The 25,209-nt window shown below is 37.5% G+C and overlaps 1 protein-coding gene across 4 annotated transcripts in view; it reads right to left on the bottom strand.

Moving 5' to 3' along the window:
- AP2B1 (adaptor related protein complex 2 subunit beta 1) overlaps window positions 1–25,209 on the bottom strand; it is a 131,291-nt gene that overhangs the window by 56,608 nt on the left and 49,474 nt on the right. For all 4 annotated transcript variants that reach the window (XM_038548093.1, XM_038548091.1, XM_038548092.1 and 1 more), the window contains exons 10-14: window positions 24,532–24,647; window positions 22,236–22,401; window positions 20,788–20,886; window positions 12,657–12,916; window positions 4,328–4,520 (exon numbers count right to left, since the gene is read on the bottom strand). In XM_038548093.1, coding sequence (XP_038404021.1) covers window positions 4,328–4,520; window positions 12,657–12,916; window positions 20,788–20,886; window positions 22,236–22,401; window positions 24,532–24,647 — 834 coding nt within the window. The remainder of the gene's footprint in view (window positions 1–4,327; window positions 4,521–12,656; window positions 12,917–20,787; window positions 20,887–22,235; window positions 22,402–24,531; window positions 24,648–25,209) is intronic.

A 25,209-nucleotide genomic window follows, 5' to 3' on the forward strand; every position in this document is an offset into this window, starting at 1 on the left:
AAAGACTCAAATAACTTTGTAAGCCTATATTTAGATCCTGCTATCCTGCTTTACATGTAGAACACATCAACCACGTAAGTTTCACTAAAATCAATCCACATCAAGGTGACAGTTAAGTTTATAGTAACAGAAAGAGGAAACTATCTGCAGAGTTCAAGCAAAAGAGAATACGCTGAGATAGGCAGAAACTAAAAATGAGGATATTTCAGTAAGGAGAATGAAAAGAATATGGAAGAAACCCATTTTGATTTGAGTCCTATGGTGAAAAAGCATTCCATTTTTAAAATCTGAAGCTCTGCCTAAATCAAATGATTTTCAAAGGTACCTGCCTCCACAATATATAAATAAGAATCAACTAGGAGGCATGGAGGGTATATGTATGTGAGAAGAATAACTTTCATTGGTTAATATGCAAATTTTAAGTCAGAAGTACAGAGGGGCGCCTGGGTGGCTCAGCTGATTAAGTGTCCAACTCTTGGTTTCAGCTCAGGTCATGATCTTAAGGTTTTGAGATTGAGCGCCATGTTGGGCTCCGCACTGAACACGAGCATACTTGGGATTCTCTCTCTCCCTCTCTCTTTGCCCCTCTGCCTGACCCTGTGTGCATACTCTCTCTTTTCATATTAAAAAAAAAAAAAAAAAAAAAAAGAGGAACAGAGAAATAAGTGACAATCTAAAATACAAAAATGACTTTCAATCTCTAATTATGCAAAATAAACAGAGGTAGAAAGAACCCTGGGACTGAGCAATTAAATCTAAATTGGTCAAATTCGACTTTTGGCCAATTTCTGATAGGCTGGACTACCTAACTGCAAAATACAATAAAAATGTCCTGGGGCAGGGGAATGAACAGAGGTAAAGTCAGAGAGGTCTGCTGTGTAGGAGGTACTGAAGTGGCTCATCAGAACATAATTCTTTGGTAGAAATCATTGTCTTGGCTTAGAGTTCAATTTTTAACATCTCTACCTATCTCCATTTGGAACTTCCTTTGGCTCAATGTTCTGAACCTTGGATACAAAATAAAAATAACCTGGGTTATCTTTCCAAAATATCAATGTCTAGGTCCCGTCTCCCAGAAATTCTGTTTAATTGCTCTAGGATTGGGCCTAAACACTGACAATTTTGTTTTTAAGATTTATTTATTTGAGAGAGAGAGTGTGAGCATATATAAGCAGAGATAGGGGCGGGGGCATGGGAGAGAATCTCAAGCCAACTCCCTTCTGAGTGTGGAGCCTGACTCAGCTTGATCTCAAGACCTGAGCTGAAACTGAGTCACCCAGGCACCTCGATAATTTTTTTTTTTTTTAATTTATGGTACTAATGTGGGACTAACTCTGCAGCTGTAATTGAGAACCCCAAAGCTTAAATAAAAGGTCTGTAGCTGCCATACTTCATTAGCAGCACACCACTGACCCCTATGGGTAGGGTTCTGTTGGCAATAATAAAAGCAGTAGAAATCATAGAGGCCTCACTGTCTGCCCTTCTGAAGTGAACACTAAGGTAATCTCCTTGCCAGGTGAACATGTAACTCTAACCCAGGCCAATTTTTTTTTATCGGGGTCTGGATGAAAAGCTATGACTCCCAGCAACACTATTCTTCTTAGAGAATAAAAGAAGGACCTTTCCTTCTTTAATTATTATCCAAAATAATTTCAGGAGTTTCTTGCTCTCCCTCAATTTGGGGCAGAGGAGGGACTCTCTTTCCAGGAGTGTGCTTACTGCTGACGTCAAGAGAAAAAGACATCTGGGTTTACCAAAAACTATGGTTCAAGCACCAAACTGAAGTGGTTCACAGTGGTCCCAGAAATGCTATGGCTTTATGCAAAATATGGCCCATGGAGCCAGGAATTTGTTAGAAATGCAGATTCCTTGGTCTCACTACAGACCAACTAAGTCATAATCTGCTTTATACAAGATCTCTAGGAGATATATAGAATTTATATAGATTTACACTATAGTTTGAGAAACACTGCTATAAGGAAAAGAATCATTCAAGAAACAGCACTATCTATATAGATTAAAAACTTCGAGGACTATTTCCCTCTTTAAATTAGATAATTTACAAAAGAACAATAAAAGCATTTTAAAAACAGCATGGACTACAGCTGCCTTGGAAACTCACCTTCCACACAGTCAGATTTAGGCCTTCCTTGTGATGTTCTCTTAAAAGGATCTTAGTTCTCTGAGTGAATATATATTTAACCCCATACAGACCAAAGCAAAAAGAAAAGCTTTTTACTCATTTTTATTTCTGAGATATATTTATATCACAGAATAAGCTGAAAACTGCATGACTTTCTAGGGCTATAACACCAAGTATGCCATTTTGAATCCTGAAGTCAAGAAGTCGTAAAATACAGTTACACAGGAACATTAATGGGCCTACATAGCAAAGGCTGTAAAATATTTATAAATCCAAATAGAAAAAACAAACAAACAAACAAAAAAACAAATAGAAAAATAATGTACTCCCCAACCCAAAAAGAACATCCTTTATGAAAAAAGAAAGAAAAAGGCCCATGTGTGACTTTGGCTACTACAACCTAAAAATGTGGCACTTTTTCTATTTAAAGTAATACCTGTGGGAATCCTAATAGAGGAGTGGATAGCTAAGCAAAATATAAGGAGAAAACTCATGGGTGTTAAGGGCCAGCAACTGCTAATACAAAGCCACACAGAAATACCATGGCTCTTTCCTTCCATGCTAAAGTGGGTCAAGAAGCAAGAGCATAAAATCCTGGGCCAGACAACATTAAAATCTAGGGCCTCTTTCTCCCCTCCATCCTATAAGCTTAAATGTCATTTTTAGGTTCAGAGTGAGTCCATCATGTTGTCAGCTGCCAGATATATTAATAAGTAGGGTTGTTAAGGCATAAACTTGAAGAGAACATAACACATAACCTGTGGGTGATGTGTCAACAGAACAGGGAGAGTTATTTCAAAGGTTATGTGGGATTTCTGGGAGAATCCATTAATATTTCAGTATTCATTTTTAGTCCCCTGAGAGACTCCACAGATTCTTCTGAGTCTACAGGGTGGCTAGACAGCCATGACAATTATATGAGGAAACTATATTATCCTTATATAATTGGTCAACTCCACTCATTAAAGAAATGAGTATGAAAAGCAAATGCTAATATTCCCAAGAAACACAATAAGGAATGTTATTTGCATTTTTATGAGCTGGTGTCTAGAGCTTGGTCAGTGTACAGGCTCTGAAAACAGTGACTTTCCATTACTAAAATGCACAACCCACAGAGAGAGGACTGTAACCCTAGACCCTCTGCCAGCCAAGAATTAAATGTACCTGTACTGGCTGGCATAAATCCCAGACATAATGCTGCTCCTAAGGTAGAAAAGAAAATGCTGGTGTGTGTAGCAGAAAGTGAGGCTGTTTAGTTTATGTAATCTCTGAGAACATATATTTTCATATCTATGGCATGTCTTCCAATTTCTGATGTTGGGAAATAAATTTGTTGGGCATCTTTGGAGAAAAACATGTACAAATGTCTAGCTGAAAGAGCCCCTCTAATTCTACCACAATTAAAAACCTGGTTTGTAGGGAGCCATGTGATGTGACCTATTATTTTTCCAGCCTTCTCTACACAGATGGAAGGTCATCCTTAATATTTCTCATTTATTTTGTACAGCAACAAAAACTAATTTTAGTTCCACTGGTGGCACATATTCACAGATACTCTAGACTTTGGAGCCTTTTATTATTAGAATCCTGGAAGCTAATTAAATTGGAAGTATGGGTGGGAGGAAGAAGGGGGACAAGAAGAACCAATCAAGCAGTACCTCCCAACTGGAATAAAGGTACATTTTTTACACAAATGGCTCAAATGGCTGCCTCAAAACCTTTCAGAATTAGGGCATACACCAATAAAATATAAAAAAAAGGCAAAGGCTTGAAAGCCTCAAAACAGGATGATCTCTATGAGGTCATTTATATGCTGTTCAAGGAAAAAAGGAATTATAGGGGCTCTCCAGAGTTAAGAAGCGGGAATAATAATAAGCTCTGGAAAAGATACTAAATATTAAAGAGTGCTGAACAACAGGTTGGCTAAATATCAAGCTTCTGTTTACAGGCAAGACAACAAAACAATCTTGTACACAACTGCAAACATGCCCCATAAGGATTAATTAATTAATTGACAGTATCAACTAATTCTATGAAGACAAATAATCCTGTCCTTTATCAAAGGACATTGCTCTGCTCATCAAGGAAAGGTCTAATTCTAAAAAGCTGAGTAATTTAAAGCTCTTCAGCATATCAAGAATGAAAAATAACCAAAAGAAAGAATGAAGGAAGAAAAATACTTACCAGACTATCTAGTCCTCCTCCCAAGAGATCCACTGCTCCCATCTGCATTGAGGACACCTGTGGCACATTGACTGGGGGACCAAGGTCAAGGTTTAAGAGATCTCCTAGAAGGTCACCTTGAGAGGGGATAACCTGAGGCTGTTCCAGGTTCGTGGCAGTGGTGGTGCCAACAGGGCTGTCACCTGCATCAGTGCTGCAGTCACACACACAAAGAGGGGAAAAGAAAAAAAGTCACTTTCACCCAGGACATGCTAATAACAAGGCAACAAGTGAATGTCAGATCCAGAAAATAGAGGAGGAAGGGAAAAAGAAACACCAAAAAATCCCCACACACTTTATTTTATTCATTTATTTTTTTTAGCAGTGTTATTTTTTTAAAAGATTTTATTTTTAAACAATCTCTACACTCAATGTGGGGCTCAAACTCACAACACTAAGATGAAGGGTTCCATGCTCTACCAATTAAGCCAGTTAGGCACCCCTAAAAAACTTATTTCATAATCATTTGTTGATGCACATGAAGAGATGACAGCAATTCTTATTTTTATCAAAATAAATAAAAATAAATAGTTGCTACAATGAAAATTAATGTATACTATGTAACATCAGTCAGTCCATTTTAACTGAGTACCTACACTATGACAGAGCACTGTAATGAGAACCTTGGGGCTATATATATATTTTTTAAGATTTTATTTATTTATTCATGAGAGACAGAGAGAGAGAGGCAGGCAGAGACATAGGTAGAGGGAGAAGCAGGCTCCATGCACGGAGCCCGATGTGGGACTCGATCCGGGGACCATGGGATCACACCCTGAGCCGAAGGCAGATGCTCAACCGCTGAGCCACCCAGGCGTCCCTTGGGGCTATATTTTTTTTTTTGGGGGGGGGGCTATATTTTTAAAAAAGGAAATATATCTCCTGTCCTCAACTTAAACAACAACAAAAAGCAGCATTTACAAGATGACTGCAAAGCATATTCATTGTGTAACAGCAGAAATGAGTACTGTATGAGTGTCTGCATATGGACAGGATATAGATGACAAGCAAAACAAGCCAGGTAGGACTGATTCTGAAAGCTTCTGAGAATGGTTTTATGACTAGAGTTTGAAGAATAGCACAGTTATGAGGAAGTGCCAGGGAAAGACCTCCCCTAAAGGAAGGGATGGTTTGTGCAAAGGCACAGAAATGAACAATCTGACAGTAGAGGTGGTAAAAAATGATGTTGGCAGGGGCAGGGATTGGGATTAAGATTCTGGGAAACAGAAGATGGGGAGATAAAAATTAATTTTTTATGATAAGCAATACAGAATCACTTTGATTTGTTGAACAAAGAACTAAAAGTAACATTTCAGAAACATCCCTCTAACAGCTGTGTCTCAAATGGACTAAAGGTGGAAAAATGAGCATGGAGATGAGGAAAGAGTAATCTCAACTGCTACATAAAAATAAAAAGCGGGATCCCTGGGTGGCTCAGCAGTTTGGCACCTGCCTTTGGCCCAGGGCATGATCCTGGAGTCCCGGGATTGAGTCCCACATCATGCCTGCTTCTCCCTCTCCCTGTGTCTCTGCGTCTCTCTCTGTGTCTCTTGTGAATAAATAAATAAAATCTTTTTAAAAAATAAAATAAAATAAAAATAAATAAAAAGCAAGTGATGAGTTCCAAGAGACAGTAGATGTTGTTGGGTCAACTGGATAGCTGTGTGAGAAAAAAAATGAACCTTGACTTTTGTACCTCACAAAATAAAAATTAAAGAGACAAAGTGGACATATATGTGAAGGGGAAAACCTAGGAGAGTAGCTTGATGGCCTTGGAGTAGATAAAAGTTTCTACAGAAAACATTAAGTATGAAAGGAAAAAAATGATGACCTGGACTTCACTCAACAGGAAAATGCAAATGCAAAGTAAAGCAAGGCCCCGTATCTCACAGAATGGCAAAAACTAATATGATTGACAACCCCAAGTGCTCCTCAGGGTGTGAATCACCTAGAACTCTTATACACTGCATTGAATACACTACATTGTATATACACTATATATACACATTGTATATACACTACATTGGTAGGACTTCTTGGGAAAACTGGCAACGTCTCCCGAGGCTAAATATACATCTCTTCTATGATCCAACAATTCCATTCCTAGGTGTATACACAAGAGAAGTATGTAAGTCTACTAAGACATACACAGAATATTCATAGCAGCTTTATCTGTAAGAGCCCCAAACTGAAAAAAGGTACGTCAACAGAAAATATAAATAAATTGTGGCATATGTGGGCAATGGAATACTATATACCAATAAACAGAAACAGATAACTGATTTATATCATGTTCAAAAATAAGCAAAACTATTGTGACGAAAGTCAAAACAACGGTTATCTCTGGTAAGTGGGTATTAACAGCAAAAGGACATGAGGACTCTTCTAGAGTCCTGGAAATATCTGATCAAGGTAGTGGTTATGATTGTATACATATATACAAGTCTACTGAGCTACACACTAAAGGTTAGTGCACTATTAAGATGATCATAAATGGCATATAATTTCAAAGAGGGGGGAGGAATTCCACAAGGAAAATTCCAGGCTCAGACAGCTTCACTCTGAATTCTTTCAAACATTTAAAAACAAAATAAAACCAAACTTAGATAAATTTTAAAAGAGAATAGAGAATGACAATTAAGAAAATCTAAAAATAGTTAAGACTGCTTGTGTAATATTAAATAATTATTTCTAATTAGGCTGGATAATTTATTGATTTTTTTAACATTTTATTTATTTATTCATGAGAGACACTCAGGAGAGGCAGAGACACAGGCAAAGGGAGAAGTAGGCTCCCCATGGGGCACCCAATGTGGGACTCAACCCCAAGACCCTGGGATCATGACCTGAGCCAAAGGCAGATGCTCAACCACTGAGCCACCCAGGTGCCCTGTGATTTTTTTTTTTTAAGTCCTTATCTGTTAGAGATACCAAGTAAAGGTAAAATGAGAGGAAGTCTGGGATTTGACTTAAAGTACTCCAGCTCCCTCAAAAAATAAAACATTGTGGGGGAGATACATGAAACAAGTTTGGCAAAATAGTAAGAACTGCTGAACCTGAGTGAAGAGTAGACAGGAATTTGTTACTCTATCTTGCATGTTTTCTGAGATTAATACAATACAAAGAAAAATTACTGTAAAAATTCTATTAATGATATTTTCTTGAACATAAAAGAGAGAAAAATGAATAATCAAACTCAGAATAAACAAACAAAAACTAAGAAGTAAAAAGACTGCTGATGCTCCTCACAATGACAGAGGAATCTGCCAGAGGATGATGGGAAAACAAATGTTGTGCTCAACTGTTAAATTTCAAGTACGAGACACAAGTGAAGAAATCAAACAGGGCAGCCCCGGTGGCTCAGCAGTTTAGCGCCTGCCTTCAGCCCAGGGTGTGATCCTAGAGACCCGGGATCGAGTCCCATGTTGGGCTCCCTGCATGGAGCCTGCTTCTCCCTCTGCCAGTGTCTCTGCCTCTCTCTCATGAATAAATAAATAAAATCTTTATTTAAAAAAAAAAAAAAAAAAGAAGTCAAACAGCCAAGGACAAGGGACTGGCAGTCAGAGTTCGGGAAGAAATCAGACACACATCTCAGGTGAAATCAGCAGAGCACCGTGAGTGTGGCAGGAGGAGTAGTAGGCGGTCTAGAGTAAGCAGACAGAGATCAAATGTTGGCTCCAAAAATGACAATGTGATCTTGGGCAAGTGACAACTTTTCTGAGACAAAGACTCCTCATCATAAAATGGTAACAATGTTACCCAAACACAGGGATCTATTTTAGGCAGGATGAAATGAAAACATGGTATAAAATGGAAAAGCCTTGTAATACATCAGTGGCTGTGCTTAGTAGATCAGTCCCAGAAAGGAATACAAAGAGAAGCACAGAGAGAGCAAGTTCAGAATGAGCCTCGCAACACATTCAAGATTAATGACTAGAAAGAGAACGAACACAGAATAGCAAAGATTAAAGACAGAAAAACAATCCAAGAAAGATGACTTAGGAGCAAAAAGTGTCAAGGAAACCAAGATGAGAAGTATCTAGAGTGGGGGAAGAGGAGCATATACAGCCAAAAATTAATAAAGAAGTCAAAAGAGGGAAGCAATTTCATATGCACCTGCCAAGAAATACATGAAATCTCTATAAAGGATGTTCTCTGAACACGAAATTCTATCATCTCATGACATGTGCCATTTAAGAAGTGTTCTGTCATATTGTTTATCAGGACCTCTACGCAGAAGGCAAAAGAAGTAACAGTGCACATATTTTCCATGAGAAAGAAAAAGAGAGATGAAAAGAAGTAAATGATTCCATGGTTTCAACAAGAAGATGGCAAACCATTATGCATTTTTTCTAAATGACAAACACAAGAAAACACGAAAATGTTCTCCATTGTAAACTCCTGGAAATAACTGCCTAATTGTCATCAAAGCAGTATTTTTTAAAAGGTGAGATTTTTCTAAATTAGGCAACTATTTACCCTCTCACCTCCCCGCTGCCCAGAGCAGCTGACAAGTTTTAGTAAGCAATACCCAACTGAAAAGCACTTTTTGCTTTCCCGAGTAGATATTAAAAGATTTAGTTAAGTAAGCATTTTTAGATCTCTAGAAGAGGCAGAGTAAGGTTTTACAGTGTAGCTGTATTTCATGTCAGATCCTTATCCCTTCTTAACTGAATGCTGCAGAAGAGAGCTAGGTAATGTCTGTGCTATTATAGATATACCATTTGGAGCAATATATCATCCCCGTTTATTTCAAAGGGAATTTTTATGCATTTGTGTTTCCTTTGAAAAGATAATACATGAAAAAAAAAAAAAGATAATACAAGCACAATGGACCAAAAATCCTTTTTTTTGTCTAAAAAGGAACCACATAAGGAATTGTGAAGGTAACAAATTAAAGACTATTAATCAGATAAAGATCTTATGTAAGAGATTGTTTCTTTTTTTTCTTTTTAAAATTTTTTTTTTTTTTAAAATTTATTTATTTATTTATTCATGAGTGAGAGAGAGAGGGGGAGAGACACAGGCAGAGGGAGAAGCAGGCTCCATGCAGAGAGCCTGGCATGGGACTCGATCCTGGGTCTCCAGGATCACACCCTGGGCTGCAGGCGGCGCTAAACCGCTGTGCCACCGGGGCTGACCCTGTTTCTTTTTCTAGTATAAATATTGGTTCTTTCCTTATGTTCAAGAAAGGGTTGTTTTTATTTGATTTTTTTTTCACTTCCCCTCCCAAGGGTCAAAAGCTATCAATATTGTGATATTACTTATCACAAGTAATCTAAATTGCATATAAATATGGTTACGGAGCCAAATTAAAAAGAAAATCCCTATTTATTACCCAAACTTAACAGACTAGGAGGTGGTGTACTTATTAGTCAAATGGTCATATGTAGGTTAAATATGCATGCCTACAAGAGAAACATCCTACTGTTACAAGGCCTAATCCTTATGAAGCCACAACTTCCTTTCAGTAAAAATCACAGCATCTGTCCTAAAACCAGATTCAACTCATGTGAGGGCTAATGAATATCAATAAACATTTGCTTGGATGTTGCCCTTTCCTCTTTAAATAAGTCCTTTCTCTTCCTTTTTTCGATGAGCCTGACTATAGGCTTATCAATTTTTTTTTAATTTTTTATTTATTTATGATCATCACACAGAGAGAGAGAGAGAGGCAGAGACACAGGCAGAGGGAGAAGCAGGCCCCATGCACCAGGAGCCCGATGTGGGACTCGATCCCGGGTCTCCAGGATCGCGCCCTGGGCCAAAGGCAGGCGCCAAACCGCTGCGCCACCCAGGGATCCCAGGCTTATCAATTTTATTGATCTTTTCAGAGAACCAGCTCCTGGTTTCCTTAATCTATTGTTATTTTTTTTGTCTCTATTTCATTTATTTTTGCTCTAATCTTTATTATTTCTTTCCTTCTACTGGCTTTGTGATTTGTTTTTTTTTTCTACTTGCTTTAGGTATAAGGTGAGGTTGGGATTTTACTTATTTCCTAAATTGGCCTCAGGAAGGTACTGTTATAATCTTCCCTCTTAGAACAGCACTGCTGCATCTCAACTCCGTTTAAATGTTCTAATCAAAAAAACAAGGAGTGGTTGAATGGATTAAAAAAACAAGAGCCGGGCAGCCCGGGTGGCGCAGTGGTTTAGCGCCGCCTGCAGTCCGGGGCGTGATCCTGGAGACCTGGGTCGAGTCCCGCATCAAGCTCCCTGCATGGTGCCTGCTTCTCCCTCTGCCTGTGTCTCTGCCTCTCTCTCTCTCTAGCTGTGTCTCTATGAATAAATAAATAAAATCTTAAAAAACAAAACAAAACAAAACAAAACAAACAAACAAACAAAAACAAGAGCCAGGCAGCCCAGGTGGCTCAGCAGTTTAGTACCACCTTTTGCCCAGGGCCTGATCCTGGAGACCCGGGATTGAGTCCCATGTCAGGCTCCCTGCATGGAGCCTGCTTCTCCTGCCTCTGCCACTCTCGTTCCCTCTGTGTATCTCTCATTAATAAATAAATAAAATCTTAAAAAAGAAAACAAAAAACCAAGAGCCAAATATACTCTCCCCACAAGAGACTCACTTCAGACCTAAAGACACATGCAGACTGAAAATAGAGGAGTGGAAAAACATTTACCATGCAAATGGAAGCAAAAAAAAGAAAGATAGGGTAGTAATATTTATATTGGACCAAACAGACTTTAAAACAAGGACTATAACAAAAAGCAAAGATGGACACCACCTAATGGGAGGAAATAATCCAACAAGAAAAAAAAATCCAACAAGAGAATATAACAATTATAAATATCCATGTACCCAATATGGGAGTACCTAAATACATAAAGCAACTATTATTAGACATTAAGGAAGAAATTGACAGTAGTTCAGTAACAGCAGGGGACAAGACCCTACTTACATCATGGATATATCACCCATACAGAAGACCAACAAGAAGCAGTGGCTTTGAATGACACACAGGAGCAGATGCTTTTTTAACAGATATATTCAAAACATTCATTCAAAAACAGCAGAATACACATTTCTGCGTGTATCCCAAGTGCACATGCAACATTCTCCAAAACAGACGTGTTAGGTCCCAAAACAAGTCTCATAAATTCAAAAAGACTGAAATCATATCATGCATCTTTTTTGACCACAATGTTATAAAACTAGCAATCAATCACAATAAATAATCTGGAGAGAACATAAATTCACAGAGGCTAAACAATATGCTCCTAAACAATGAATGAGTCAACCAAGAAATCAAAGAAGAAATAAAAAAAAAAAAAATACATAGAGGTAAATAAAAATGAAAACACAACTGTCCCAAATCTTTGGGATGCAGCAAAAGCTGTTCTAAGAGGAAGATAACAAGATAACAGCAACATAGGCCACCTCAGGAAGCAAGAAACCTAATCTTATCCTTTAAGGAGCTAGAAAAAAAAACAAAGCCCAAAGCCAGTAGAAGGAATGAATCTAGGCTGCTTTTATAAAACAATCCTGCAAATGTTATTTCATTATCAGCTTTATAGCATAAAATAAGTATTTGCTAACTTTATCCATACACTTCAACCAAAGTTATGCTAAAGGTAGGGGAGCTCAGGTGGTTCTGTCAATTAAACAGCCGCCTTCAGCTCAGGTTATGATCCATGTTGGGCTCCCTGCTCAGCAGGGAGTCTGGTTCTCTCTTTGCACCAACCCTCCCCACTCCTGTTCTCTTGCTCTCAAATAAATAAAATCTGAAAGGAAAAAAAGAAAAGAAAGCTAAAGGTACATATAGGCTTTCTTCCAAATTTTCAGCCCTGAGAAGATTTCCAGTGCCATCTGCAGACTTTTTTTTTTTTTTTTTTTTTTTTTATTTATGATAGTCACAGAGAGAGAGAGAGAGGCAGAGACACAGGCAGAGGGAGAAGCAGGCTCCATGCACCGGGAGCCTGATGTGGGACTCGATCCCGGGTCTCCAGGATCGCGCCCTGGGCCAAAGGCAGGCGCCAAACCGCTGCGCCACCCAGGGATCCCAGCCATCTGCAGACTTAAGCAAGTTTCAAACTTACCAGTTTAGAAGTTTTCACCATTTTCTAAAGCCATTATCTTATCTACTCCCAGTTTAGAACACACAGAGGCCTTTCACCTATTATGTTTGTGGTCACTGGTCTTCAGATGGAGCGCCCAGGGCAGTGTAACAGGTTTGCAAAAAATGGCACAGCAAGTTCTTTTCTAGACTATAAAAGCATGAGGAAGACCAACTCTGTTCTAAACAGTTACTTCTCACTCAAAATCTAGCTCATCTGCTTACCTCCCATGATGTATTGGCAAGTGTTTACGATGGATTCCATGACTTCCTTCCACAAAAGCATTGGGAGGCTTATGGTATACTGAAGCCAAAGATCCAATGTGGCAGATGAGCTCATCCAGCAAAGTTGGCTCAATAAGATCTGTTTCCTCAGAAATCAGTGGCTTCTCAGACAACACTACTTCTTTGGCTGTGACAGGGTCCGTTGAGAGAAGGCGCCAATAAATATAGCCCCGGTCTCGAAGGTCAGGATTATCAGAATCCTAATGAAAGGCAAGGGCAAGAAGGTTTAAATGGAACTTTTCTCCATACAGAAAACCAACCTGCTAGATTTATTATCAAGGCAATGCTGTAGTGATTTATAAAGAGTTGGCTATTAAGATATTTAAACTCAACATAGTTTTAACACATTCATAATTCTATAATCTTTAGTGTTTCAAAGAGTTTAAATTGAAAGGTTAGTCCTATGACTGAAATTCAAGGAATGTTGGGAAAAGGAAAATAGAAATTTAATCAGGCAGAAATTTACTCCCTGAGATGGCCTCAGAACACAAAAATAATATTTTTTAACTGCTGTAAATATTAGGATTATTCATAAAATATTTTACCCATACCTTCTTTTTTCATTCAAACATTTATTAAGTATCTCCTATGGAGATACTGTCTAGGCCCTGAAAATTAAGAGATAATGGGCAGCCCGGGTGGCTCAGCGGTTTAGCGCCTGCCTTCGTTCGGCCCAGGGTATGATCCGGGAGACCCAGGATGGAGTCCCGCGTCGGGCTCCCTGCGTGGGGCCTGCTTCTCCCTCTGCCTGTGTCTCTGCCTCTCTATCTTTCTCTCTCTCTCATGAATAAGTGAATAAAATCTTAAGAAAAGAGAGAAAGAAAGAAAGAAAGAAAGAAAGAAAGAAAGAAAGAAAGAAAGAAAGAAAAAAGAAAATTAAGAGATAACAACAGAGAGTACCTGACTTTAATAAGCGCAGAGTACTAATTATTACAATATAGTATGAGAGGTAGTAGTATTTAAAATAATAAAAAATTGTCAAAGATAACAACAGAACTAAGTGCTTCCCAAAGGGGTGACATTTGGCGGGGGGTGGGGGGTAGGGGAAAGAAGGAGAGAATCTTTTTAAGATTTTATTATTAGAGAGAGATGGAGAGAATGCACACGCAAGGGGAGGGGGGCAGAAGGAGAGAGATAAGCAGACTCCCCGCTGAGTGGGGAGCTGGATGCAGGGCTCAATCCCAGGACCCTGAGATCATGACTTGAGCTGTGGTTAGACACTTAACTAACTGAGCCACCCAGGCGCCCCCGCAAAGGGATGACATTTTAATCTAGTGGTCTTGTTTTATCTGTGGTAGTTTTAAAATAATTTTATATACTTATGACAAAAAAAATTATCAATGCCACATCACAATTAGAGGTTTGTAACATAAAAATAAGTCTCTGAGGCACCTGGCTAGCTCAGTTAGTGGAGTTAACAACTCTTGATCTTAGGGGTCATGAGTTCAAGTCCCATGCTGTGTGTACAAATAAAATCTTTAAAAAAATTTTTTTATTAAAAAAATAAAAATACAGGGACACCTGGGTGGCTCAGTGGTTGGGCACCTGCCTTTGGCTCAGGTTGTGATCCTGGGATCCAGGACTGAGTACCGCATCAGGCTCCCTGTGAGGAGCCTGCTTCTCTCTGCCTATGTCTCTGCTTCTCTCTCTCTGTGTCTCTCATGAATAAATAAATATTTACATCCTTTCTCCATTTTAACTCTCCACCCCCAAAATAGCCATATTAACAGTGTGGTATGCATCCTTCCAGAATGCTCCTAAGCACACATATATTCATTTTATATAAAACCAGTTTCACATTATATATACTGCTCTGCAAGGTGCTTTCTACATTCACATGTATACCTGCAAATTTTTCCTCTTTGTACAGCCCTGCATCATTATGGACTAGTGTCCTATTGAAGGGCATTTAGATTGCTGCCTCTTTCTCCTTCCTTCCTGCCATTCATTCATTCATTCATTCATATGATTATAAAGTGGCAATAAATATCCTGGTATCTACCTCTCAGAGTATATGTATATGGTAGCATGTATGCCCAAGCTGTTCCAATACTACAACAGTAAGTCCCTGTTTCAGATCTGTAATTAAAACACACATACAAAAATATTTTCTTTAAAACTGGGCCAATTTGAGGGCTTCCATGTGAGTTTCTAAATGGGCAGATGAACTTGTTCGTGATTTAAACACATAAGGAACTTAGCGTTCAGCTTAATACTAGCAGTGAATCTGATGGTTTTGACTACATGGTTTTAAATGGTTTTTCTTAGTCATATATTGTTTAATTTGCATCTGCAGTGGATTAAGACAAAAAAGCGTTAGAAATGCCAAGATATGGGAAGTTAGTGAATAAAATTATCAAAATGGTAAACGTAATCTAAAATAATCTTTATCACATACATAAGCTGCATCATTATAATAGAAGTGCATATATATATGTATTACATACCGTATCAAAATGTTTGTAGTATTTGAAATGTCAGGGTTAAAAAAAGGAAACAGTGATATAGTGTCCCATTTACATGATTTTGTTTTGTTTTTGAGGAGTTGGGTAATTTATTTCTAAATAGCAGCCTGAAACCTCACTTAGATTTTCATTTGGAAACAAAGCTTGAACATTATAGAACATAAATAAACTGATTTTATAAGAGAGTTGAATATGAATTTTCCAAAATAAAAGGCCAGGAAAGCAATCCCCACCCCAGCTTTTGTTGATACATAAATTAAAAATTAAATCTTAAAAAATAAAAAATAAAATAAAATAAATAAAAATTAAATCTTAACTTATATATTCAATCCCCAGAGCACACCATTTGAAATTTGTAGACTATGCTTTTTATTATACAATTAAAATGAATATTGCACATTACTTGACTAGAAAAATTTAGTCCCCCATCTTTACAGATTAGTAATATTGTTGAGGTATTTAACTTTATAATACAATTTAATAATATACTTATTAAAATAACATCTTTTTATTTCAAATTATTTCTCTCCTCTATTATGCACATATTAAACCAAATGGCAAAAAAAAAAAAAATCCTGTGGGGATTTACAAAATTATGTACATCCATGAAAAAAATTTGAGTCCCATCCCCCCACAAATTCAAAACACTGCAACAGGGCAAAATGCTGCATATGGAATCACTGGACTAAATGGTATATATGTTAGGGGTGCCTAGGTGGCTCAGTCAGTTGAGTCTGACCCTTTTTAATATTTTATTTATCTGAGAGTGAGGGAGCGAGCTGAGGGGGGTAGGGTGGGAGGTAGAGGGGTATGGGGAGAGGCAGAAGGAGAAGCAGACTCCCCACTGAGCAGGAAGCATGATGCAGGGCTCCATCCCAGGACTCCAAGATCATGACTGACCCAAAGGCAGACACTTAACCGACTGAGCCACCCAGGTGCCCCAGTTAAGTCTGACTCTTGATTTTCATTTAGGTCATGATCTTAGGGTCTTGGGACTGAGCTTTATGTAGGGTTCTGCACTGGGCATGGAGACTGCTTGAGATTCTCTCCCTCCCTCTCCCTCAGCCTCCCTTCCCCCACACACTCAGGGTCTCTCTAAAAAATTAAATAAATAAATAGTAAAGGATATACATACTGCAAATCTTAATAGACTTTAAAATTTAGCCCTGGGGCAGCCCCAGTGGCGCAGCAGTTTAGCACTGCCTGCAGCCCAGGGCATGATCCTGGAGACCCGCGATGGAGTCCCACGTCGGGCTCCCTGCGTGGAGCCCGCTTCTCCCTCTGCCTGTGTCTCTGCCTCTCTCTCTCTTTCTCTGTGTCTCTATGAATAAATAAATAAAATCTTTAAAATATATATATAGTCCTGTAAGAAATGATTATCAATTTTCTAAGACCTGAAGTTAAAAACAGGTAAGATCTCCACTGTTTGAACACTGTTGTTCTGAGAGCTGACTTGTTAGGCCTACTATAAGCTGGCCTTCACTGCCTCACTCTTTACCTGGAGGCCACAAGAAATCAGTCCTAGTCAAGACTTGGAACACGAAAACAGAAACCTTTTATGATTTTAGGGTGCCATTATGTGTTTAGTGACTCAGAAAATTTGGTTTTGAATCTGCTTTTCTGCTAGCCCCATAGTTCCTTGCCAGGATCTGGAAAAGTAGTACATTTCTAAAAATTTGAGGGCTTCCAAAAAAATTCTTACCAGGCAAACTCTATAACAGTAATTTTTTTTTTTTTTTTTTGCAGAATGGATTTTTTTTTTAATTTTTTTTTTTAATTTTATTTATTTATGATAGTCACATAGAGAGAGAGAGAGAGGCAGAGACATAGGCAGAGGGAGAAGCAGGCTCCATGCACCGGGAGCCTGACGTGGGATTCGATCCGGGGTCTCCAGGATCGCGCCCTGGGCCAAAGGCAGGCGCCAAACCGCTGCGCCACCCAGGGATCCCTATAACAGTAATTCTTAAACTAGACTTTGCATCAACATTATAGCACACCAGGGAAGCCACTCAGTGAGAGATTCCAGGGCCGTATCACAGATTTTCATTCATTATATCAGAAGCAGGCCCAGGAATTTATACTTCCAACCAACAAGCAGCACAGGTGATTTTGATGATGATGGTTTCTAGTTTACAGAGAAGTCTTCATCTTATTTTTTCTTTCATATATTATAATAGGCTAACTATTAAAGTCTGGACACTTCTGTGTATATTAACTAATTCCTAACTACCAAAGCAAAGAAGACAAATCTTTAAAATGAAGCCTTGGATTCAAAGGTTCATTTTATTTTCCTCTAATAATATTTCTAATTATATCACCAGTTTATTTAAAATTAGAAGCATAAATATTTTACATACAGTTCACTGAATTCTCAGTACAGATAAAAAATAGTATTAATTAACTCAACTGTAGAGATGGGAAAGGAACAGTATTAAAAAGAAATTTGCTCAATCATGTCCTGAACCAGAGATGTGGCAGAAACAGAACCCTATCACCCAATTCAAATTAATACAACTTAGCATATCACACTGCCCTCAATTTAAATTGGTACCAGTCATAAGTATTAGGTTCTTATTTCACAAACTTGAAGGGGGCAAAAAGAGAAAAAACTTCATGGGAATTCTATATAATATAAATATATATATAAAATATGCAAGCACAATATATAAATGTGCTTGTTCTTTTATGCTAACTCCTCAGATCTCATTAACTGGATAAAAACAGCAGGGCTAGGGAAATTGCTTAATAAGTATTCATAATCAAATTTGAAATAATCATCCACAATGATCTTAAAACTACTAAGTTTATTTGTATGTACTGATTTATGCACAAGAGTGCTTTAAATAGGGAAAGCAGGGAATGTGTAGTCTCAAAGTCATCCCTGACTTTCATATTAGAGAAGCAGCACAGCATAGTAGATAGGGACAAAGACACTGAAGCCAGGCTTCCTGGGTTTGAGTCCTAGCTCTGACCCATACTAATTGGGCCTATGTCTCAGATTTCTCATCTACAAAATATGAATAATACAACAGTAGAAACCCTTATTGAAATTAAGTTAATATGTAAAGTGCTTACTAGAATGCCTGGTATACAGTAAGCATAATACAAATAGTTATCATTAAAGATTCTATACTATTCTATACAAAAAGTCTAGAATTGGGAATATCTGATGGTTTACTTATATCCTCCCCTGTCCTAGAAAAGAACTTAGTCAAAGTTTACAAAAATGCATTGAAGGCTAGAGAGCCTAAATCAAACTAAAAACAGAAAAATGCATGCCACAAGAACTATACTTTTTCTACAGGAGATCCTTAAATTTGATTCTAAGGTTTCCAACTGATACAAACAAGAAATCTGGTCAGGTAAGCCATTCAGATGGGCAGTTAACTACATATTAATGCTTAGGAGAATCCAAAACTGGTTAGGAATTTGTTTGATGGGACTTCATAAAGAAAAAAACATAATGGAGTAACAAATGACTGACAACAGATTCAAAGAGGATAGTTTCTCATGACAATCCTTAATACAAGATGATATAATATAGTAAATGCAATTCTCATGAGGGTCAGGTACAATGAGTCTAGATAGCCAGCCCTGGCTGAATTAGGCTTGATTCAGTGGTGAATTTCAACTATCAGTAAGAATAGAGAGTCCTTGTATCATTTAATCAATCCTCCCTAAATACTTTATCTCAGGCAAGTTTTGGTAAATACCGGAGATGGTAAGATTGAGTTTGAATTCTAACAAGAATCCAAAATACAGCTCTCTTATGATACCTTTTAAATACAGATCCATAAGCCTTAAATAGGAGATGGAAACAGGGTTGAGAACTTGTGAATACAATGGAACCTATACCAAGGACACTTGCTTGATTATAAGCCTATCCCTATCTAGAGGTGAGCAGAGAGAACATAGCCCAAATTCTTTTTAGAAAACTTGCTTTAAGAGAATGAAAAGAAAAAAAAAAAGAAAAGAAAGAAAGAAAACTTGTTTTAAGGACACTTGGGTGGCTCAGTGGTTGAATGTCTGTCTGCCTTTGGGTCCTGGGATTGAGTCCTGCATCGGGCTCACCACAGGGAGCCTGCTTCTCCCTCTGCCTATGTCTCTGCCTCTCCGTGTCGCTCATGAATAAATAAATAAAATCTTTAAAAAGGGGAGGGGAGGGGAATGTAAGATGCTGGGGTGGCTCAGCAGTTGAGCATCTGCCTTCATTTCAGGGCGTTATCCTGAGTCTGGGATCGAGTCCTGCATTGGGCTCCCTGCAAGGAGTCTGCTTCTCCCTCTGTGTTTCTGCTTCTCTGTGTCCCTCATGAATAAATAAATAAAATCTTAAATAAATAGATAAATAAAACTTGTTTTAAATACATCTTAAAACACAGATACAAACGAGTGATCAAGGGTCTAGACTAGGAAGTCTACAATCCTCATTTTAAAAACAAGTAATATTAAATAACCACTGCCTTGATAGTTCCAGAAACTGCTTCGCTTCAGGTAAAGGAAGACTTGAATAGAAAAGGGAAGTTAAAAAAAATACATTTTGGGGAGCCTGGGTGGCTCAGTTGGTTTAAGCAGCTGCCTTTGGCTTGAATCATGATCTCAGGGTCCTGAGATCAAGCCTTGCATCAGGCTCCCTGCTCAATGGGTAGCCTATTTCTCCCTTTCTACCACTTGTCTCTCTCATGCTCACTCTCTCAAATAAATAAATAAAACTTTTAAACACAAAACAACAACAAAAAACACGTCAAAGGACTCTTACAAATAAATTTTAAAAGATGTAAAATCAGTAATAGGAAAGATGACAGGTCAGAACTAGGCACGGTATTGTGAAAAGATTTTAAATTTGATAAAATACCACTATAAAGAGACAGATAAGAAAAATGGTAAACTGAATATATGAATCAGATTCATGTGTAGACACACACCTGAATTTCCAATGGCCTGCTATTGGAATTCCAACAGCCAGCCTGTTCAGAAATTCAATTAAGAACATAACTAAATTAAAAAAAATAAATTATGATGAATTGATGATTACTATTCTAGTTACATTAGATAAAATAACTATTTTCATCTCTGTGGATCTAAAACAGTGACCTGATCCTTTTGGCCAGCTGCCACATTCCAGAAATTAGAACTCATCCTAGGAAGGACCAAAAACATTCAATGATTAAGGAGGCAGCATAAGCATTTTAAAATTATTTCAAGAAACAGGCTATCAACTCAAGGCACTTAACTAGCATTACATGGTGCTTTCATTTCAAAGCTGGAATTAAGTCACCCAGAAGAAGTGAGACTCAAGTGAGTCACCCAATATTGTAAGACTCAATGTCATTTTCACATAGGTTCTTGACTAATAGTAAAAAAAAAAAAAAAAAAAAAAAAAAAAAAAAATCTATTTTTCATGAATAATCATAAAAATGAGTCAGTCAATTCACTTAAAAGCCATAGAACCAGCTATAATTCAGTGGTATAAGAGACACGTTTTATATTTTAACAGGATTTAAAGACTATACCCAATTAAAACCTCCCCGAATGAATTTTCTTAGTTTCATAATTTCCTAAATATAAAACCAGACAAATCAAACCCATGCTTTTTCTAGATTTCATACCTGTGTTGCCAAACTCAACACTTGCTGTACCAGCTCCTGTGTTTCTGATGGTTTTTTGAGAAACAGCTTCACTATGGCAGTAAGCAGAGTGAGCTGCACCTAAGGGGAGGGCACAATTTAACAAAGATAAAATGAAAGGCATTTACATTATTCCCTACCATCATTTCCAAAGCAGTGCTTACCCATTTATGAATTACTATGGGGGCTTCTGATTTTGATTAAGAGATTAAGGCTAAAACTCAGCCATTATCAAAAAGAGTAAGTTAAAGGTATTCATCAACTAAACACTCACTAGCCACTTATCCCCAACTTGCGTTGTTGGTGTCAAAAATTGCTTATTATTTATTAAATCGTTTATTATATAATTCTATCAAAAGATACAAATTTGAGAATTAGGAAATTACCTGTCATACTAGGCCAAGAGCCAAAAAACAGTAAAATTGTACCAGATCACAGCTAATAAGAGTGGGCTGCTGAATCACACACAAAAACTACAGGCTTGGGATCCCTGGGTGGTGCAGCGGTTTGGCGCCTGCCTTTGGCCCAGGGCGCGATCCTGGAGACCCGGGATCGAATCCCACATCAGGCTCCCGGTGCATGGAGCCTGCTTCTCCCTCTGCCTATGTCTCTGCCTCTCTCTCTCTCTCTCTGTGTGTGACTATCATAAAGAAATAAAAGTTAAAAAAAATAAATAAAAATTTAAAACTACAGGCTTATATGTGTTCCTTTAAAGACCCATTAAAATTACTATGATAGATTACATACATGACCTTCAATTTGCAGTGAGTGCAAATGCCTGGGGAAAAGGGTTTTATAATATATCTGCTTCTCTGGGCCTGTGGCTGTGAGGTCAGGTCTCTCCATTTTGGTAGAGGAGAGACAGAAGATGGGAGGAAGTCTATCCATCCATAAAGAATCTTTCTAAACTACACATGCCAGTCCTTACCCCAGCCCCAGGTAAGAAGCTCCGTTGTAATGAGCCACAACCACTGTGGAATAAGGAATAAGTCATCTTATCCCTGGAATAGGAATGAGTCATCTGCTTCTGGTGACAGAAAATTTAAAAAGTGGTAACTACTGCTCTCAGCCAGTAGTTGTTACAGTGTGGTTCCTGACCACTAGCAGCTGCAGCACTCTGAACCTGATGAGAAATGAAAATGCTTAAGCCCATCTCAGACCCACTGAGTCAGAAACACTAAGGGTGGGGCCCAGCAACCTGTGTTTTTAACAAACTCTCTAGATTCATTAAAGTTTGAGAACCACCAATCTAAGGCAGATTTGTCCCACCAGAAATCAGCACAAATGAAAAAATGACCCCTTTGGGGAGAAAAAGGTACTATATATTACATATATATATATTCACACACAAACAAATGAAAGTGCATAACCTTTACTTTCCTTGAAATCTTTCCCAAGAGATCTGACACAAGACACAGATAAGAACTTACCTGGGTGCTTTCATCATGAAAACCCTCCAGGAAGCTCTCTAGTAACTCATCTGCATTGTCAATTCTCTCAGCATATTCTCCCACAATCCAAATCATAGCTGCTCGAGCATCTGGTTCATCAAGTGAATCTAAGTTCTCACACAGAGTGGCAATGATACTTTCATACCTGATTTAACAAAATGGACTATGGTTAATTGGACACATATGAGAACTGTATTTAACAATGAAGGTTAAAAACAAAACCACCAAAAACAAAACAAAACAAAACCACCAATAAGGTACCCTAAACCAAACCACCAAATATAAAGGCTTTTGGCCAAGAGAATGCACAGGCTTTAAGCCAGAATATTATACATGTCTTAAATTTCTCTACAAATATGTTTTCATAACTGGACTGTAAACTGTTATAAAAGCTCATCAGATATCCTTTTCACAAGGAAAAATTACCCTGTGGTATAAGATATGCCACTAACTTATATTTCTAATCTTTCCTATAACTAGATCAGAGAATTTTCTTATGTATTATTCCATTTTCCCTTTATGACAGAGGAAAACAAATTCCACTTTACTTTTATGAAAAGAGTTAGACAACAACAGCATCCAGACTGGAAACAGTAATTTTGTCCATTAATCCACTATCTCTGCTTTTTATAGAGATCTTTATGTTCTTTCCTCCCAAGGCACCCACACTAATGACCGGTTTCTCCAAAGAAATAATTCAAGTATTTATTTTTATTTGTACAGGTCTATAGTGTTCTCATTTTTACCACATTGAATCCATCTCCTTGGCTAATGTAGTTTTAAACATAGAAATGATTATGTGGGGGTGACTGGGTGGTGCAGTTGGTTGAGCATCCAACTCTGGTTTCAGCTTAGGTCATGATCCTGGGGTCATGGGATTGAATCCCATATTGGGCTCTGTGCTCAGCAGAGTCTGCTTAAGTTTTTTTTTTTTTTTCCTCCCTCTACCCCTCCCCCTTTGCTCACTCGCTCTCAAAAACATATAAATTTTTATAAAAATGACAATGTGTAACAAGTTAGATGTAGACAAGCGAATAGTACATTTAATTGTTTGCCCTACCTTCCACTGATTAAATCAGGTTCTTGATAGCACTTTCTTAAACTGTCATAACCCCTTATTAATAGAAATCAGAAATGAACACATTTCTCCACTAATCACAGTAAAATAAATATACATCATCTCCACCCTTAACCTTTCTAAATTTAGAAGCCCAACTCTCCTCTTTTCTGGGAGAGTGGTAAAAGCATATGGTCCTTTTCCCAAAAATACCACTTCTAAAATTTAAAAAAACACATATAATGTTTTTTTTCCTTACATATAATGCTTTTAATAAACCACTACTTTGCTAAATAAAGTATTTCTTCTAATTCTGAGTCCACCACTAAGCTAACTAACTGCAAGTTGCTTCATTTAACACTATCTTTAAAGACTAATCAGAAACTTTAGCACAACATATCTCTATGATTTTAAGGCAAAATGAGATCTAGGATGCTTACAAGACCTGTTCTTATTTTACCCTTGTAGATCTTTTAATCACTTGCCTTCAAAATCAATCTAATGAAGCATTTTTGCTTCATAAACTAAGAGAGCTTAATGTGAAAAACCTGCGGAAAGAAATTGTAGAGTTTACACATCTTTATGGGAATAGCTATAATACTACAGAGAAGGACAGACACTGATAATTTGTTACATATTCTATAATTTTCTACAAAGTAGAAGGTAACACGCAAACAGTGCAACTGTTACCTTTCTGGTTTTTATAATCATGTGGCTATTAATTTAGCATTCAAACTGAAACATTTATTTCTGAGTGAAAAGCAGCACAAACATTAATTATGCCTGGTAACATGCATAAACTGAAATATGCCTGGACAGTCTGTAATACATGAGCTTTCTATTTAATAGTAACATCACCCAACAAAAAATCTGGTCAACTTCAATATATGCCAACTGACTATAATTCAGCTTCAATTCCTCTCAAAGTAATAAAGCAGGATGAAAAATCAGGTTTTAATACCTGTGCTAACCACCTTATTTTAGCACTTAAAACATACTTTTATGTTTTTAATTATGTTTAATTTAAATATTATTTTTCATAAAAATATCCTATTTTAATAGGATTTTAAACAAAGTATCCTATTATACTTTACATTACAAAGAATTATTACATTACAAAGTTACATTACAAAGAATAATTCTTACCTAGCCAATTTTAAAATGCCTTAAACATTTCCTAAATGATTTGAGGAAGAGGGCAGAATTATTTGGACATACTTGTTGGGGTATTTGCGAAAGATGTCCCTGATGACAACAATTGCCTCTTGGACCACATAATTTACTTTGGTCTGGATGAGATCAAGCAATGTGCTTACACAGCGCTCTGCAGATTGCTAGGAAGAAGAACATAACAAATAACAAGTCAGATGATCTCTCCAATAATGTAACTTCAATATAAAAATTACTTTGAAACATATGGGTGCACCAACTAAACTAGACTCAAACATCAGGCACTTAATTTGACCAAGATATACTAGAAGCTAGGCTATTTGATGGAGATACACAGAGGTTCCAGATAGACTCCACATTTTATTCGTTGCAAAATAGAATGACAGATAGATCAATTCAAATGAAAATAATCATCTTGGATAGCTACGGAGGATAGAAATGTTAAAAAAGAATGAGTCAAGGAAGGTAGGAGGAAAGAAGAATTAAAAATAAGCCAAGGTGATCTTTTTCTGGAGTTCATGGTAAGTGGAGACAACAGAAGGCATCCTTAAAGCTCTTGAAATGAAACTGCCAAATTGCTTATGTGCATACAAGTATATTTTCCAGGGAGAAGGTCCATATAACTTTTATTATATTTTCAAAGTTATCTGTGACTCAAAAAACTCTAAGGAAAATTTGCCATCTTCTAACTATATAACTGAAAATCTATGGCCTTAGATAGACTGC

This window comes from Canis lupus, chromosome 9 (assembly GCF_011100685.1).
Source record: "Canis lupus familiaris isolate Mischka breed German Shepherd chromosome 9, alternate assembly UU_Cfam_GSD_1.0, whole genome shotgun sequence".
Taxonomy (NCBI): domain Eukaryota; kingdom Metazoa; phylum Chordata; class Mammalia; order Carnivora; family Canidae; genus Canis; species Canis lupus.